Raw genomic sequence first — 18089 nt, forward strand, 5'->3', positions numbered from 1 at the left:
AAAAACCGATAACATCCGCCGATACAACGGATATTCTCTACACTTAAATGTTTAGACAAATGAGAATAGTGGAAACTTTTCAAAGTCCATAACAAAAACAAAGATACATTTATTAAAAGTGTTAATGTTAATGATTCTGACAGCAATGCCACGTGGGTCTAATGAAATGAAATAAGTCCAAGTCAAAATTACAGAGAAGAAGAAGAAAATGATAAAAATCAAACACACCCCAACAACAAAACCCTTACATTCATTCGTTCACTTTAGTAAACAACTGACTTACAGAGAAAGAGTACACAGAGACTCAGACCAAACCACCGTTTCCACTCCCATTTTTTATTTTTCTCTTAATCCTACACACCGTTCTATTTTATTCCTATCCGTCGCCATTTCACAAATAAATCTTCCCTCTTTCTCATATTCAGATCACTCTCTCAAGATTTGGGGGAATAAAATCTCACACAAAAGAATAATAAAGGTTAGTCATTTTTGCCCTAAAAACGGTTTTTTATTTCTCTTTTCTTTTTTAGTTTTTGATTTGGGTTTTTTTCCCTACTGTTTGAACTATAATCTGATGTGGGTTTGGTTAAATTGTGATTTGGGGTTTTATTTTGAATTTATTTGAGTTGACTGGAAATTGGCTTACTTTTTTGTGTTAACCCTGAAAAGGTTTGATCTTTTTCGTTATTCGTAAATGCAAAATTGGAAAGTAATGATTATCCTGTGTTTTGAGGATGAGTTAGTTACTGGGTTGTTTATAGATTTGAGGATGTTCCATGTATTTGCGAATTTAATAAGTTTCATTCTGTGAAACTACTTTTAATAGTATAAAGTATTGGGATTGAGTGTAGACTAGTTGTGGGCAGGTTGTGCATTTTATTGTAGTGAGGTATGGGTCCTGATTTATACAACAAGGAGAACTGTGCTTAGGTCATCTCTGTGATGGCAGGGGAAGGTGTAAGATGATGAGATAATAAGAAAAGGGGTATGATATAAATGGTTTACGTGAAACCTTGTTTTGGAGGATAGACATGTGCAGAGAGTAGGCCGGTTCTAGAAAACCCATTACAGTATCCAGTATTACAGTTGAGCTTCAGTTTTGGCCTTTGGGAGATTTTTTTCTAAGAGGGTTATAACATTGATGGAGTTTGTATGCTTGTACATGATTAGATGCCTACCCCGTTTAAGACTTGGAAATTATTTCAACATGTTCTTCGTAGTATGGAGCTGCAAACCATAATGGTTAAATAATGTAAGAGAATGGTTAAACTTAAAAAAATTCTTGTCCTATGTTTTCCTGTTCGTAAGATTCTTTTGCCTATACTTAGTAATGATTGTTTGTTCTAGAAGGAGCTGTTGTGCCATGAGTTGCTTCGGCTGCTGTGATGACGATGATAACAGGAAGGCTACTGATGCTGGAGGCCCGTACATGGTCAATAATGCAGTAGGTAATGCAGTAGTCTAATACCATATTTAGTTGGCCTTCCCTTTTTTATGGTTTTGGTTGATTAAGTTGTGTTTTACTTGTCAAAGGTTTCAATTATTCATTATTCTATCATTACTCATGAGTATATAATTGTTCTGATGCTCTGGAATTTAAATTTCCAAATTAATAGTTATAAACTTGTTTTCTTTTTTATCATGTTCTTCCCTTCCTTCGTTCTTCATGTGATTTGTCAAAAACTGACTGGAGTAAATTGTAAAGGTAACCATGGAGGGCATCATGCCTCAGATGCCACTGCGAAGGTGCCCCAAACTGTAAAAGTCCAGCCTATTGAAGTCCCTATCGTCACGGTTGATGAGCTGAAGGACGTGACAGAGAACTTCGGGACTAAGGCCTTAATTGGGGAAGGGTCATATGGTAGAGTATACTATGGTGAACTTAAAAGTGGAAGGGCTGCTGCCATAAAGAAGTTGGACGCAAGTAAGCAACCCGACCAAGAGTTCTTAGCTCAGGTTAGTTTTGGTTTGTATCCTGGCAACTTCACTATTGTCTTGTCTTACTTCAGCATATAATTCTTTATGTACTTCATTCCAGGTATCTATGGTTTCAAGGTTGAAAGATGAACATGTTGTAGAACTACTTGGTTATTGTGTTGATGGCAATCTTCGAGTCCTCGCCTATGAGTTTGCTACAATGGGATCACTGCACGATATTCTTCATGGTACGCAGTAAGCTCAACATCTCATTTACATCTTAAACCTTATTTTAGCAAATAACACTTATTATGTTATTGATAGAAAATCTTCACGAGTTGAAGACTGGTTGTAGATATCATGTATGACATATCCATATGATTTATTATCTCTCTCGATTCCTCTTAAGTAACAGTTAGTCTTCGTGTATGTAACTATCGAGTTGCAAGTCTATCTTGGCCCAATAACACATGTTACATGTCTTTTGTCGGTTTAGGGCGGAAAGGCGTTAAAGGAGCTCAACCTGGTCCAGTTCTATCATGGGCACAACGAGTTAAAATAGCTGTAGGTGCAGCAAAAGGACTCGAATACTTGCATGAAAAGTCTCAACCCCACATTATCCATCGTGACATCAAGTCCAGTAACATTCTTCTTTTTGATGAATATATTGCGAAGGTTGCTGATTTTGACTTGTCAAATCAAGCTCCTGACATGGCAGCACGTCTGCATTCTACCCGTGTTCTTGGGACTTTTGGTTATCATGCTCCAGAGTAAGCACTTTCTAGATTCTGAAACACAAGCTTGTACCTTCAATCCTCAAGCAGTAATGATCCATGTTCTTCTTCTTGTGGATGTCAGATATGCAATGACTGGGCAGCTAAGCTCAAAGAGTGATGTTTATAGTTATGGTGTAGTCTTGTTGGAGCTCTTGACTGGCCGCAAACCTGTTGACCATACGTTACCAAGGGGGCAACAGAGTCTTGTGACATGGGTACGGAACTCCATACTTTTTCTTTACTGTTACTACTTTTGGTAGCTGATGCCTGTTTCTTATACTTCAAAACCTTCCCCACTGTAGGCTACGCCAAGACTTAGTGAAGACAAGGTCCGGCAATGTGTTGACCAGAGACTAGGAGGAGACTACCCTCCAAAAGCAGTTGCAAAGGTATGTGAAGTTAAGTGTTCTTGCTGGTTCAATCCAAATAGGGTTTTTTTATGTATTATACAACAAATTTGAAAACAACTTTGGGGGTGTTTTATTTGTGGTTGCAAATGAATAAGAACATGTGATCTTTCTAGAGTTGTTGAATACTCCCTCCGTTTCTGGAAAATAGTTACTATCACTTTTTCAATTTGGCTTATTTTTAGGCTAAAACTCTTTTCCAGAAACGGAGGTAGTATTACTTACCCTTAGGTTATGTTTCAATTTGTTATCTATTTGTGTGCACATTCCTTTTTCTTACCACATTCCTTTTTCATTTGTGAAATAGATGGCTGCAGTAGCTGCACTGTGCGTGCAATATGAAGCTGATTTTCGGCCGAACATGAGCATTGTGGTCAAAGCTCTCCAACCCCTTTTAAATGCTCGACCAGGACCTCCTGGTCCCGGTGAATCAACAAGCGTGTGAATAATAAAAAATTAAATGGGATTGAAACCTCATCTATACAAACAACCAACAGGATGGGCTCTACATTGTGTATCACCGTCATTTCTTGCTGGATTTTAATTTATTTTTTCTTTTTTGATTGTATGTTCTTTTGCTTTTCGCTTTTTGATATCTCAGAAAGAATACGAAGTTGTTACATTTTATCAGCTAATTAGATGCGTCCTCCCACTATTCCCCCTATTTTCTGGTCTTCTTTTATCCTGTTTAAACCCTACTCATTTGTAATCTTGTTACTGCCAAAAACAGCTACTACTTTTTTCAGTTGCGGTACTGAAACAGCAATTATTGCTGCTAGGAACTGTAGTTTCACCCGTGTTAATCCACTTAGCTGTTTCAATAGCGATGATTTTGTATTCCATAGTATGAATAGCTGTTAACAATGAAATCACTTATCAGCTGTTAGCATCTTATATCTGTCTAAGTGGTAGATGATTGATTAATGCCAGCTCCAATATTAGACTTTGTGGCTGGAATTCATCAACTGTTCCTTTCCTTGCTCGTTTATCCCCACTTTGAGTGCGATTTCTTTTACCCATTTTCCTTGCTCGTTTAGTCCAAGTTTCACTCACCTCGAAACGGTCATGAAAGGGAAGCAGGGGGCTATGGATATAGCAGCTTCAAAACTCATGATTTGTGTCCGACAAAGGGATCACCGCTGTGAGTCAAACGTTTCAAAATAACTTCTGTGAAACCCGCCATTGTGCAAGTGTATTGTTCCAAAACAGTTGCACAAATAAATTTCTTAATAATAATCACAGTATATATTCTCTTGGAGCTACAAAAAGGAAAAAATAAATGATAAGCCTGCTGTACACACCACCATCGGGTTTCGGTTCTTTAAAGAGAAAACATAAATTTCCACACAACATTAGAACTCTCCCACATCTACAAGAAGAAACAATACAAGAAAACCCCAAATATAGAAAGCTGATCACCCTCCCCCTCAAGTTCACTTGACAACTACAACCCGTCTTAACCCCTGTTGTTCGACCTGAGAAGGTAGCAAGACCCAAGAATGCAGGTCAAAAGAATGTAAAAAAGAGTTAACACTTCAATTGTTTATATATATGTATTCGTCACAAATTATGTTTGCTGGTTCCTTCTACTCTCCAGCCTTGATTCTTGACTTTCACTTTTGTCGGTGTCGGAATTTTCCCTTTGCGATTCAATCTCTGTGCTACTAGTCTTCCTACGATGTCTTCGATCCTAAGACCAATAATACAAAACGGCATGAAGTTAGCCCACTGAAAAATGATCCAAACTAAAAACCTTCTCAAAATGTTTTAAAGATAAGCTCAAAGTCAAACCTCTCGAGGTATGGGATATTCCTCTGACTCAAGCATGCGAACAACTTGGCTCATCTTCGGTCTCTTGTCTGAGTCTGGATCAACACATCTCAAAGCTGTTAAAAGAGCTCGTTTGAGGGCCCTCGTTGATGGCTTTGTCTCAATGTTTGGATCCACCACTTCTTCTGAGCGCCTACTACCAACCATCATTTTCAACCAATCAACCATATTTACCTGCATGTGCACCCATCAAATCATATTAAGATGAGACCAGGTCCACCAAGACAATATACAGCACATATATTACTGCTGAAGTAAAAAAGAAAAAAACAGAAAGTCTTTGGGAGCTCTATAAGAGAATTAATAATCCTTTTGGAACTTTCTTCCTTCAGAAATGATGTTTAATTTCACTGCATATATTTATTAGATCCATTAATGAGTCCTTTGAATAGATAATATGCCCAACATCAAGGTCTCAAACTTGGAGTTAATATATGTTTGTACTGAACAACGGTCAGTACAGTACCTCATTGGCAGGGCGTCCATAATCCACGGGGTCCCTTCCAGTGATTGCTTCCAAGACAACAACCCCAAAGCTGTAAACGTCGCTCTTTTCATTTAGGAGGCCAGTATTTGCATATTCCGGTGCGACATATCTGCAAAAAGTACAAAAAACAGACAAATTACTACACTGGAATTCTAGCAATCTGAATATATTAAAAAAAAAAGAATAAGGAAAAACTGAATAAATTGACAATTATTACCCAAAGGTTCCCATCACTCGAGTGGTAATATGGCTTTTCCCAGCCCCCAACAGCTTTGCCAAACCAAAATCTGACACCTTAGAATTGAAGTTGTCGTCGATCAGTATATTGCTGGACTTGATGTCACGGTGTACAACTTTTGGTTCAATAGCCTCGTGTAAGTAAGCAAGTCTGCATCACAGGAAAAGAAAAAACCATGTGCTTATTCAAAAATAAATACCAAAAAAGAGAACCTCACAGTAACAAAATTTGAGTTAAATCTAGAGAAACTTACGCCTTAGCAGTGCCAAGGAGAACCTTCATTCGGGCTTCCCAAGTAAGATATCCATGTTGACGCATAGCTCCGTGGAGCCATTGCTCTAGATTTCCATTGTTGACATACTCATAAACCAAAATCCTGAAATATTGGTACAATGTGAATAAAAAGACCATAAATGATAAATCCAAGGTCATTACTATCCCGTTGCTCTGAATTCTAGTTAATCACATATTTTAGAGGGTTTAGGATCAAAACCTTAAGATTTGATAGAAAAAAAAATGCACACAGTTGAACCTATTGTTGACTGTTTGGTTTGAGGATGGTTCAAAATTTTAACACGAGGAAGACCAACATGGAAAGGAGAACATCCTCACCAGATATCAGTCCATGAATACGGTACACATAACATTGATTTTTTTCAACCAAATTCTTGCCGTGTAATTAGGGAAATGCTAAAGGAACTTCCAGAACCATCAACCGTATCCTAGTTTTGGTTTTTCAGTGAGTGACTAACAGGCAAACAGACTAGCAAAAGATATTAGAAGACGTTGGGTGAATAGCTACAGATGTCTGATAAAGTTTCATACCTGTGAGTACCTTCAACGCAATATCCGAGAAGTCTAACTAAATTTTTATGTCGAACATGTCCAATTGCCTCAACTTCAACTCTAAATTCCTTTTCCGCTTGGCCTCTACAAGAAAATATCAACAATATTAATATATGAATGAAAGAAACAAGAAAGAAAAAGAATAAAAGAAAAAAACTTAGGAACTTACAGATTGTTGAGGAGTTTTTTAACTGCCACTGGAGTGCCATTAATCAAATTACCACGATAAACAACTCCATAGCCACCCTCTCCAAGCACATTATCCTTTGAGAACCGACCAGTTGCAAGCTCTAAGTCTCTTAACGTAAACCAGTGACCCCAACCAAGGTGAGAAAATTCAGGCAAACCGCTTAAAGGTGAAGGTGCGGTTATCGGATAAGAAGAAGATGGTTTGTAAACTATAACAGTCCCAGAATCTTCCCCTGATTGAGACCCAGCACCGCCACTCTCCAAATGAGTAAATGAACCAGAACGACTACGATTATCAGCTGTATTTGCTTTCCCCGTATGAACCCTGTCAGATTCTTTCTCACTAGACTTATCATGAATGTTGAGGCTCCCTTCATGTGATCCATACTCATTCGTCGATGCTTTGTCCACCCTTACTTCTTTAATTTCTTTAGATACGGTTGGAATTTGGCTAAGTGGGAGTTTATCAGTTGCTCTCTTTGTTTTTCTTCGCGAAATTAGACATACCCATAACACTGTTAGAATGATAATGATTGATAATCCTACACCAAGTCCGATTACAACCCAAACCTTGAGACCAAATAGGCCTGTTTTCTTTGATAACACCTCATTCATACTCGCCATTCTTCTAAAACTGAAAACAAAGTACATTAAACAACATATATCACACTGCCAGTAGAAAATTCAACACATAAATTCTCATTACCACGTAAATTGTTTCTAGACATTAGATATCTAAAGCTTAATTCTATTAGTAACTAATGCCTAATTTTAAGCCTAAAAGTTCAGCATTATCACCAAACCACAACAAGGACATGTCAAAACTTAGAATACAAAGCGACACAATTTTAGTTTCAATGAATGGATCAAAATAAGCAAAAAAACCTAAATTTCTAATCACAGTTAGGAGTATGTTGAGCCAGATCTTCATTCTGACACAAAAACAAAACCAAATAAAAATCACACCTTTTTAGAGAATTTTGCACTTCCACATACCTGTTTAAGAATTCACAAATTCCACCACCTCCAACCAGATCTCTGAAAATCCCTTTACAAAAAAAAAACAAGAAACTAATTCTAGATCTCTGATCATAGAAATCAAACAACAACCCATGTTTGAAAACACTCAATCCAACAACATACCGAAACAAACCCCATTTCTTCTAAACAACAGAAATGAGCAAAATTGGTTTGATTTCCTTTGTAGGTTCTTCAATTTGAACAAATGGGTATCTAAAATCCCTTCCTTTTTCTAAAAGAAGCCAAACCCTAAGAAAAAACACCCCCACACAGCTTCACTTGTTTTTGAAGAAATCTGGTGAGAGGTGTACAACGGAAAGGCTGATAAGAAGAAGAAATGGAGTTATCAGTAGTAGGTAGTAATGGTGGTGGTGAGAATGAGAAAGAAAGATCCTTTACTAACAGTAAAAGAAAAGCATGAATTTTTTTCCTTTCTTTTATTTTCATTAAAATGTGTGTTTTTTGATTGAATTGAATTTTAACATAAAATTCCAAATTAACAATTAATATTTGCATTAAAATCATAATTTAATTAAAGTGGCTACTTTTTCTTTTTTCTTTTACTAGTCAAACACTAATTAATCAAAGTCTTTTATGTTTATGCGCTCTCAAATCTCCATTTACATTTGATCATATTTCCCAAAACTCTTCTTATACAAGTAATATTGGAAATGCAGATTGAAGTGGTTCATGTTTCTCTTAATAGTAAAAATGACAGAGTAGTAGCTGGTGGACAACTCATGTCTTATCAGTCATTCATTGAAGTTAAACCAACCAAAAACCCTAATTTTGTTTAAGATAAGGACTTTTCTTATTAAACTATTACCAACAACAATTGGTGGTAATATGACCTGACAGAACCTCGTGAAAATATACCTCATTGAATAAAGAATACATATGCAACTACCACCACCTGTGCGGGAGATTCTCTTGCAGGATATAGAATTCAATTCATTGTCTAATGTAATGTACTGCTTTGACACAACTTGAAATCTTGAATGAAAATCAAACCCAGATTACATTTTTGTGGTAGGACTATACTATGTAACAAAAAATATATATTTATTTTCTCACAATATTGTATCTTTACAAGGGATGGATGATTTTAAGCTCACAACATATTTTGCTGCAAAATACATAGACATGAGATATGGAGGGTTTGCATATGAATCCTGGTTGCTTACGTTCCCGCACACTATTATTTCCCATCTCCTAGCTAGATCATCAAGACTGCAAGGACATCATATTTGTATATTGGAATAAGAATTTTCAAGACTACCTTTGTCATAGCAAAAAATTCCAAGGATGTCAAAGTTAAGATTAAACTCTGGAACAAAAAGGTTTATGGAAATATCAAGACATAACTGAAAAAGGCTAGAAAGCATCTGAACTAGTTATACATGAATTACTTCATGGATAGAGGACAAATCATCAGAGAAGCAAGAGAGGAACTTAACTACTGGCACGACATTGAAGAAAAATTCTGCAAAACAAATAGCAGAGATCGGATAATCAAGTTAGGAGGAAGAAATATGTTTTTTCTTTTACAGAATCACCAAAAATAGAATAAGAATGGATATAATTAAAACAATACAAAATCTTGCTAAAATTTCTTATTGACAAAATTAAGGTGAAAAACTACTTTAACCAACATTTCACCTTTACGGTTATTCTTGAACCTAATCACATCTACCAAGATATCATCAATCTCATACTTACCATCATCACCCAGCAGGAAAATATCATTCTCAATACCATACCTGATCAAACTTGAAATGAAAAACATCATGCTCAGCCTGAAGGGAGACAAAGCCTTTGGTCCTACTCCTAATTTCTACTGAGCCAATTGGGACATTGTTGGAAATGACAGTCAAGATAGTGAGAAACTTCTGCAGTTCTGGTTTTGTGATTCAGGAAATTAATTTCACCTTCCTTTCCTTAATAATGTAAATTGGTAACACGATCTCTCATGCTCATTTCATAACCATTTCCCTGTACAATACCAGTTCCAAAAATATTTCAAAACTTCTGACTCAGAGAATGAAATTCATTCTACAAAAAAAATATATTCCCTTACAAGTTAGTCTTTATTCCTGGAAGACAAATAGCTGATAATGTGGCTATTACTCATGAAATCATCCACAATATGAGAACAAATTGAAGCGAAATCATGGGAATAAAATTTGATATGGCAAAGGCTTTTGATAGAGTGGACTAGAAATTACTCATATCAAACATGGGAAAACTAGGATTCAATGAAAGTGGTGCAACTTAATACATCAATGCATATCCACTATTAATCTAGCAATCCTTAGTAATGGTGTTCCTAGTGAATCTACTGACATGGGAGATTTTTCTGTTCAATCTTTATATTAGGAAAAAATGAACAACACATACATGAATGATATTTTTAGAGTATTGCTCAGTTGAAACCACCAAGCGTTGGTATGTCAAGTTTGGTTGTCATATTTTAGCTCCAAATTCGAAGTTGTTTGATTAGATTACTAGAGTCAACTTTAGGAACATTAAAAATTTGAGACAAACGCGTGTTATTCTGAAGAACCTAAAGACGTATCTACACCAAGACACATCATCCTTATGTTCGAGGTTAGTAATACAAACTTGAATTGTTTCTATCTAGGTTGCTTCCTCTTAACTTGATTATCCGATCTCTGTTGTTTTTTAAAGTAGTTTTTCACCTTAATTTTGTCAGTAATCGAAATTTCAGCAAGTTTTTCATTTTTATTCTATTTTTGGTGATTCTGTAAAAGAAAAAACATCATCCTTCTGTTCGAGGTTAGTAATACAAACTTGACTTGTTTCTATCTAGGTTGCTTTCGATTTATTTATATAGAAAACGTAGCATACGAAGTATATTAGATGTATCTAGTATTGGTGATTTGATCTTTGTATTATGATTAAAGTGTCAGGGAAGTGTATACTAGTTGTTTCATGCAACTTTGGTATATTGGATTACGAAGTATATTGTTTATCTTTTGAACTTCGTAATCACGACATAACATTATTTGGTAATTTGTCACTAGTCTAGTGTGTTGAACTTTGGATTGATTTCATTCCTAGAAAACTGCATTTAATTACATGAGTTTGAGGAACCAAACTTGCGAAACTTGTTTCGTAGTTAAAAGTAATCAAAAGATTTGTTTTAGAACTAATCCCGTAAACAAGGATTTATAATAGGACCAAGGATCTATAGCAGGAACGATACCTATCTGTGGATCTATAGTAGGACGGATCCCTTGCTTGGGGAACTATTGCATGATCGATCCCTAATAGGTTAACCAGTTATAAAACATATTTCCGATTTGTCTATTACTTTAAGGTTTGATAGATATGAGAATATGTTTTTGGTTAACATGGAAACTTCATTAATGTCAGAATAATATTTTGAACATGTGGTAAACTTTTTATTGCTTAGTGTTCAAGTATTTTCCTTGGTACTCGGGATGAGATCCCAAACCGATCCCTTTTAATATTCAGAATTTATGTTTTTTTAATTTCCCAGTAATTGATGCATATCTTTGGATAATATATTGGAAAAGTATATTTGTATGCTAGATAATATTGAGTTTTCATCCTTGAGAGATTTCAGTATATTAGTTGGAAAATGGTTGGAATTTAGTGAAAACCGAATTTGGTACTTATTACAATCTTTTGGTATTTTCGGTTTTGGAAATTCCTTGGTATCTAAACTACCTCGGTCATTATAAATAGTAAAGTTTGTTATTCTTACAAACTTTTCACATAGCACACAGAACTCTGTGTTTAGCGCGAGGAAATCCCACTAGTAGTGTTCTCGTAATGCTCTCTCGAAGAGGAAAATAATCTAATTAGGTGAAACCTCTTATGTGCGCTTGATTTGAGACTTCTTTGGGATCAAGAATCTTTTAATAATATTGTTTGTGGGAAACTAAATCATATTGTTATTTTAGTTTTCGATTATTTGATGGTAGAGTTAAATCTTGATTGCACCTAGTTTATTTATTTTGTGATTCTTCTCTTCTGATATAAGATAACTTAAACTAGATCAAGGTTTAGAGATTTTGGATATGATCTTTATTAACATTGATTGAAATCTGAAGATAGGACTTGTGGTGATCCACTGTTAACATACTCTGTTCTGTGCGTGATCAATCACAACAGAATAAAGTTGTTTGTGCAGGTACATTGAAGACTGAAGATTTAAAAGACTTGAAGATTTTCTTATTGGTATTATGATCTTTGTGATTATACTTCGTGCACACCTAGATTGACTGGGATCCGACAAGTTGGTTTAGCTTTGATAGATTTTCATAACTTGTTGTATAAATCAACGATCTATCATTTGGTGGTTCTCTTCATAATCTGAATCTGATAGATTGCGACCTAAGGTTTGATTATTTCAAACTTGGTTGATCTAAACCAATACAAAGAATTTTATATTGATTAAACGGAAGAGCCTTTGTAACTCAACAACATCTCTGATTAACTTATTGATCTAGGATACCGATAGAGCGGTTACTGAAAACAAATTAGCCCTTTACTGTTTCGGAATACAGTCCAAATGAGTTGAGTGCTAGAAGTCTTCATAGCGGGTGAAACAACTTAAGATAGTGAACTATATTAGGATTCACGCGCTTAGACTAGATTGGTAGTAGGCGCGGGGATACTGAAGGAATCGAGTAACTTTGAGTTAGTTTACTTCGTCTCGACTATACGAAATTGGTAGTAGTCTTTGCATAGCGGTTTAATTCTGAGAGTATCCGAAACTGAACTAGGTCCCGAGGTTTTTCTGCATTTGAAGTTTCCTCGTTAACAAAATCTTGTTGTGTGATTTTACTTTACATTCCACATTGCAATTATTATAATAAAGTAATTGTGATGTACGTTAATCCAACACTTGGGTTGATCCTAATAGTCAGGTTCAGTTTCGATACATATATTCTATATACCCAGTATCACCTTGTTGAAAGTAATTTCATTGAAAGTACTTGTTTGGGTTATATTACACAAGGCGTGAACTCTTAATTAAGTTGATAACGAAAATATTGTGGTGTACTTGGTATCCTCGTTATTTCAGATACCAAAAGTTCTGACTGAAATATAATTTGGAAAATGGATACTTCCCCCTCTATTTAGTTTTTCTTTTAGAAATATTCTTAGGCATTCTCCCAATGAATACCATGATTGTTTATCCTTCACTTATTGATCCTCCATGAAGTCCCTTCAAATATGGGGCCATGATACACATGTTCATGAGTTGTCCCTTTGCCTCTAATGTATGGCAAAAATTTATAGAAAATAATAACATCGAGTCTGGAAACCACAATAATCTCATGGAGTGGTTCAATTCTTGGTTTAGTAACACCTTCAATAGAAGACATGAAAACTCGACACTGGCTTGTGCTTGTTGGTTTATTTTGAAAGTAATATATATGTGACTATAAATATTGTCTTAGATGTTAATTTCACGGTGAAAAGTATTAAGCAACACATGTGCTACTACAATAGAGTTATCAAAACCAACAAAACATTCTTAGTTGAAGATATGGTGCTTCTAAAGGCTTTCCATTGAGTCAAATATTAAAGCTTTCTCAAGTGATCATTGAAGATGATAATCTCACAATAGTTAATGGTGTCGATGGCCATGTGTTCACGTTCCAATAGGAAATTCAATGTTTATCATTTGATTGCCAAATTATTTTTAAGAGTATGTACACTTGATATGTTTTTTTCAAAGAAATGGTTGCAACCAGGTAGCTCATAAGCTTGTCAAAGATGCTAAAGCTAATATCAGGTCCCAAGTTTAGCAGGATGAGCCACTTAGTATGATATATGAGCTCTTGAATCGGGATGAACCACTTAATATGATATGTGAGCTCTTGAATCAGGATACAAATGAAACTATATATAAATGCTTATGGATTAATGAAATTTTCTATTATCTTTGTTCAAAATAAAGAACACAAAAACTTATTGGAAAAACTAATCAAAGCTTTCCATGTTGTCGTATAATTGGGATATGTTATTTACCAATACATGTGTACATTGGTTGGTATCCAACAATTCCAAACTATTTGAAAACATTTCACATAAGAAGCAATAAATTTTATTTTATTTCTTTAATTCTCCGGATCCGTCTAAGGTCGTTTTTTAAATATATTTGGTAAAGTCAATTAATTTTTTAAATTTCATGTTTGATCCAACAAATTAATGGATCATTTTAAAATTGATTGGATCGGTCGGTAGGCAGTACAGTTTATGTATACTTTTGTTTACAAATATATTTTTTTGTTGTTGAAATCTAAGGAAACTCACTTTAGACGAATCCAGAATTTGTTTTTTATTTATTTTTATTTTTTCTAAAATATGATACACTTATTAATTGTTGCGCATAATCTCCAGTTATTATATTTATGTGTTGAGTTATCTCGAACAAATCTTGTCAACTATACAAATCATCCATTAGGGTTGCTAAACCAAAAATGATTGATGTGCCATGGATTTATCATGCGTTATATCTCGTGTGAAAATGAGGTGACCCCCAATTTTTCAAATCAAACACCCTATTAATCCAATTATAAAATAGGACCCCCCACAACTGGTTGATCTCTTCTTTATGGGATTACTCATGGGATAACCTACATTGAGTAGAGTGTAGAACCGTTATTAACAAATTTCGCGGAAATTTCTAGTCCGATACATATCCAGCGTAGAAAATAATTTGTTTTACACAAATTCGGTGATCTCAAATGAATTTAAAATTTTCCATTTATTTTATTTATTTATTTATTTATTTTTATTTTTTGTAAAAGATAGACTAAAACTAAGAAAACATGGTTACATTATGGGGATTTCATAGATTATCTAGCCATATAATTTCCATTATCCTCTCCTATCTTGTTGCTCATATTGGGATGATGTTTTTTTTTTGACTCAAAAAATGGTAATATATTAAGAAAAAATCAGAGTTACCACGAATACCGGGATGATGTGTTGGCAGGCTATATGCTTATACATTAAGTTGAAAGGCTATAATCTATAACAAGTTATTAATATAAAATTCTTTTTGGATCTATGGAATACATAGCTCCATGTCCAACCCCGATCTCATATCCGATCATTCTTGTATACATAAAGTGAGAGCCGACTACGATTATTTTGAGACTTTGTGCTTTTCAATTAGTTTTTCCTAAATACCACCCACACATTCCCTAAAAACCACCCACAGACAAAAAACAAAATAATTGTTGACCAAATTTAAAGTGGGTGATAAAAACGTATCATCTTCTCGAACAATCATCTAACACCATTACAACTATCACCTATAATGGCTGCAGCGGCCGCCGTCGTCACCACCACCACCTTCAATTTAACATCGTTAAGATATTATATTAAATCTTATTAAGAATTCAATATTAGTTTCAATCTTAATTACAATTTTATTTTGGAGACAAAGAGGTTTTTATTTTATGTGATTTAGATAGATTAGGTTTCAATTTTTATTAGAGACAAATTAAGTTTTAGGTCTTACCTGCGATATCAATTTTGAAAACTAATATGTAAGCTCGCATAAAGCAACAAAAAAAAAACTACTGTGTTCCCCAAAATCAATTTGAATCCATCATAGAGAACGGATGTTAGTGGCTTCCAATTTGATGTGCATAATATGGACACTTTATAGCTGAATCTATGCAAATGTTATATCCAATATCATAATGAGGGGTGGCGGTGCGGTGGCCGGTAGTGATAATGGTAATGATGGGTGTTTCTGTATTTAGGTGGTACACGGAAGAAGGTGAGTTATCATTACTTACTCTTGATTAGGTCTATAACTATTGTGTTTTTAGTCTATAGATGGTATTAACAAAAAGTGTGGGTTATATTTAGGTAAAATCTTTCAATTTAAACTGACTAGAGGTCTGTAACTTTGTGCCCATATTTCCTTTTCAATTTCTGGAGTCCCAGAATAAAACAGCATTCATTGAAAAAATTGGGAAGAATACTTTTTTGGTGATATAATAATCAACAGTTGCGAAATTCCCTTTAATATAATGTATGATCCTCTAATAAACATGCTTTAATTAGTGTTTTCCTTTAGTCTTGTAGATTAATTTTCCATTAATCAAAAGGTCTTCCCGTTTAGTTTAAAATTAACAGCAAGATATATTTCAGGGGTCCAAGCTTATAGCTCAATGGTTTCCCAGTAACAGTAAAGAGAAAGTCAGGAATTCAATCCCCACCGGAAAGGTATGCAACAGTGTAGTCGTATTGTTGGGTTATGGCGGGTTGGGTTTGGCAATAGGGCCAATCTGACTAGCTAGATTCGGGTAGGGGTTTGGATCCGGCTTTCGTGTATAAAAAAAAAAAGAAAAAAAATCAACTGCAGAGAAACGAAAGACGAACTTTTCTATTTTAGTTTGTACAATAAATAAATCACATTGTATATACAATATTCCTCTCCCCTCTTTCGCATTTCTTGTTCTTCAACAAAAACACCACCGACAACTCTTCCTCTGCTCAGATCTATTTCGTTTTGAACTAGATCTGAGCAGATTTCTTTACTTTTCTTGCTTTGTAGGTTAGTTAGTTACTTCAGTTTAGTTGTTTTCATGTTTAGTACTTATCTACGACATGATGCTATCATGGTTGTTTTGTCTCTTCTTTGAAAGTTTATCTATGCTTTAATGCCGGTTCTTGGTTATTAATTTAAGATTTAAGATCAATAAAGATGCTTTCCAATCACCAAACCTAGGGCTGTCAATGGGTACCCATTACCCGAACCCGGAACCGGACCCGGTATATTTGGGTCGGGTTCCGGGTCCTAAAGTTGGACCCATTAGCTACTTAGGATCCGGCGGGTAATTACCCGATTGGACCTGAATTTAAACGGGTCCAAACGGGTAATACCCGTTGGGTACCCGCGGGTATCGGGTACCCGTTTATTCATTCTTTTATTCATGTTTTTAGCAAAATTACAAGTATTTTTGCTAGTTTTAGCTTTGATATTTTACTCATTTAATTTTTCTCTCTTACATTTAACCTTTATTTAGTACATTAATAAGAAATAATAATAAATTTTTATAAAAATTACTTAAATCCAAGCCAAAAAGAGAAATATATTAAGTTTTTGAGGTTTTTTAAATAGTTTTATTAAGACCCAATGGGTACTCGAAACCGACGGGTACCCGGGTATTTAAACGGGCCCGATTATGGGTCCACAAGTTTAGGAACCGGACCCGGAACCGTTAGGAACCGGACCCGACCATTATAAGTAGGGTCCGGGTCCGGGTCTAGTGATACCCGGGAGGACCCGGACCCGTTGACACCCCTAACCAAACCTTCAATTTTGTTGTTCCGACGACGAAATCATCATCATTAATTTATTTGACGACAACATCTTCATCGATGATTTTTTTTAAGACACAATCTTCATCCTAGTTACAAGAAATTTAAACAAACCACTCCTATTTTAGGAGCACATCTTTCTAAATAACAAAAACAAACATAACGGTTTGAATCTTCATCCCCAAGAACCGTTGTAGAACTATGGATTGCTGGTTGAAGATTTAATCCTTGGTAAAAACATGCCCCCTCCATAGAGTAGTGTTTAGTGGCCTTTGAGTGGTGATGGCAGTGAGGGCCAGTTCTAAATGGTCGGGCTTGGCAGTGGGACCAGGTGTCCCCACTTAGGGGATGGTAGGTCCGCTTGGAAAAAATATAATTATGAAAAGAACAATTTTTACTTTGATTTAATCGTATCTTATCGGTATATATATTTGTCTTATTACGTTAATTTTTATCTTATTGGATTTCTCAGTGTTGTACTTTTACAATATAACTTTTATTTCTTTGTTTTCTCTTATTTTCAATCTGAAACTTATTACAAATTTGAATTACTCCCTCCGTTTCTAAAAAATAGGCTTGTTTGGTTTTCACAAAAATTAAGAAAACTAATCATTGGAGCCACTTTTCCATGTTTTTTCCTAATCTATCATTTGGTCCCCACTCATTTGTTATTAGAGAAAGAGGAGAGAGAAGTGGTCCACTATTTGTATTAGGAGAGAAAATGGAGAGAGAGAAGTGGTCCCTCAATGGATATAATAGTAAAATCATAACATTTGACTTTCCACATATGGAACACAAAGCTATTTTTTTGACATACCCAAAAAAGAAAACCTGCCTATTTTTTAGAAACAGAGGGAGTATCATTATTAAAAAAAAAACTCATTGTATAAAAAAAAAAACCACAGTGTATGAGACAATAGATGGTAGCCTAGTTGGCCCCATGCATGTCAAAAAGTAAGAAAAGAAGAACAATTTTTACTTTGATTTAATCGTATCTTATCGGTATTTATATTTGTCTTATTACGGTAATATTT

General features: G+C 34.9%; 2 protein-coding genes across 5 annotated transcripts; one reads left to right on the forward strand and one right to left on the reverse strand.

Annotated features, from left to right (window-relative positions):
• Nucleotides 1-231: 231 nt before the first annotated feature.
• Nucleotides 232-3764, forward strand: LOC113347016 (pto-interacting protein 1-like). 3 transcript variants are annotated; one of them, XM_026590586.1, is made up of 9 exons: nt 232-478; nt 1171-1252; nt 1348-1448; nt 1706-1956; nt 2039-2165; nt 2414-2687; nt 2776-2908; nt 2996-3082; nt 3408-3764. In XM_026590586.1, the coding sequence occupies exons 3-9, from the start codon at nt 1364-1366 to the stop codon at nt 3543-3545; spliced, it is 1095 nt and encodes a 364-aa protein (XP_026446371.1). In that variant the 5' UTR covers nt 232-478; nt 1171-1252; nt 1348-1363; the 3' UTR covers nt 3546-3764. The 3 variants fall into 3 exon arrangements, with proteins under 3 accessions (XP_026446371.1, XP_026446369.1, XP_026446370.1); XM_026590584.1 differs by lacking the exon at nt 1171-1252; XM_026590585.1 differs by lacking the exon at nt 1171-1252 and having other exon boundaries at nt 1351-1448.
• Nucleotides 3765-4309: 545 nt separating this feature from the next.
• Nucleotides 4310-8144, reverse strand: LOC113347018 (probable receptor-like protein kinase At5g18500). Of its 2 annotated transcripts, XM_026590588.1 has the most exons (9): nt 7834-8144; nt 7687-7738; nt 6671-7324; nt 6481-6585; nt 5909-6031; nt 5635-5805; nt 5397-5526; nt 4892-5104; nt 4310-4790 (listed from the first exon to the last, which is right to left on the reverse strand). In XM_026590588.1, the coding sequence occupies exons 3-9, from the start codon at nt 7312-7314 to the stop codon at nt 4668-4670; spliced, it is 1509 nt and encodes a 502-aa protein (XP_026446373.1). In that variant the 5' UTR covers nt 7315-7324; nt 7687-7738; nt 7834-8144; the 3' UTR covers nt 4310-4667. The 2 variants fall into 2 exon arrangements, with proteins under 2 accessions (XP_026446373.1, XP_026446372.1); XM_026590587.1 differs by having other exon boundaries at nt 7687-8144.
• Nucleotides 8145-18089: the final 9945 nt, after the last annotated feature.

This window comes from Papaver somniferum, chromosome 2 (assembly GCF_003573695.1).
Source record: "Papaver somniferum cultivar HN1 chromosome 2, ASM357369v1, whole genome shotgun sequence".
Classification (NCBI taxonomy): Eukaryota; Viridiplantae; Streptophyta; class Magnoliopsida; order Ranunculales; family Papaveraceae; genus Papaver; species Papaver somniferum.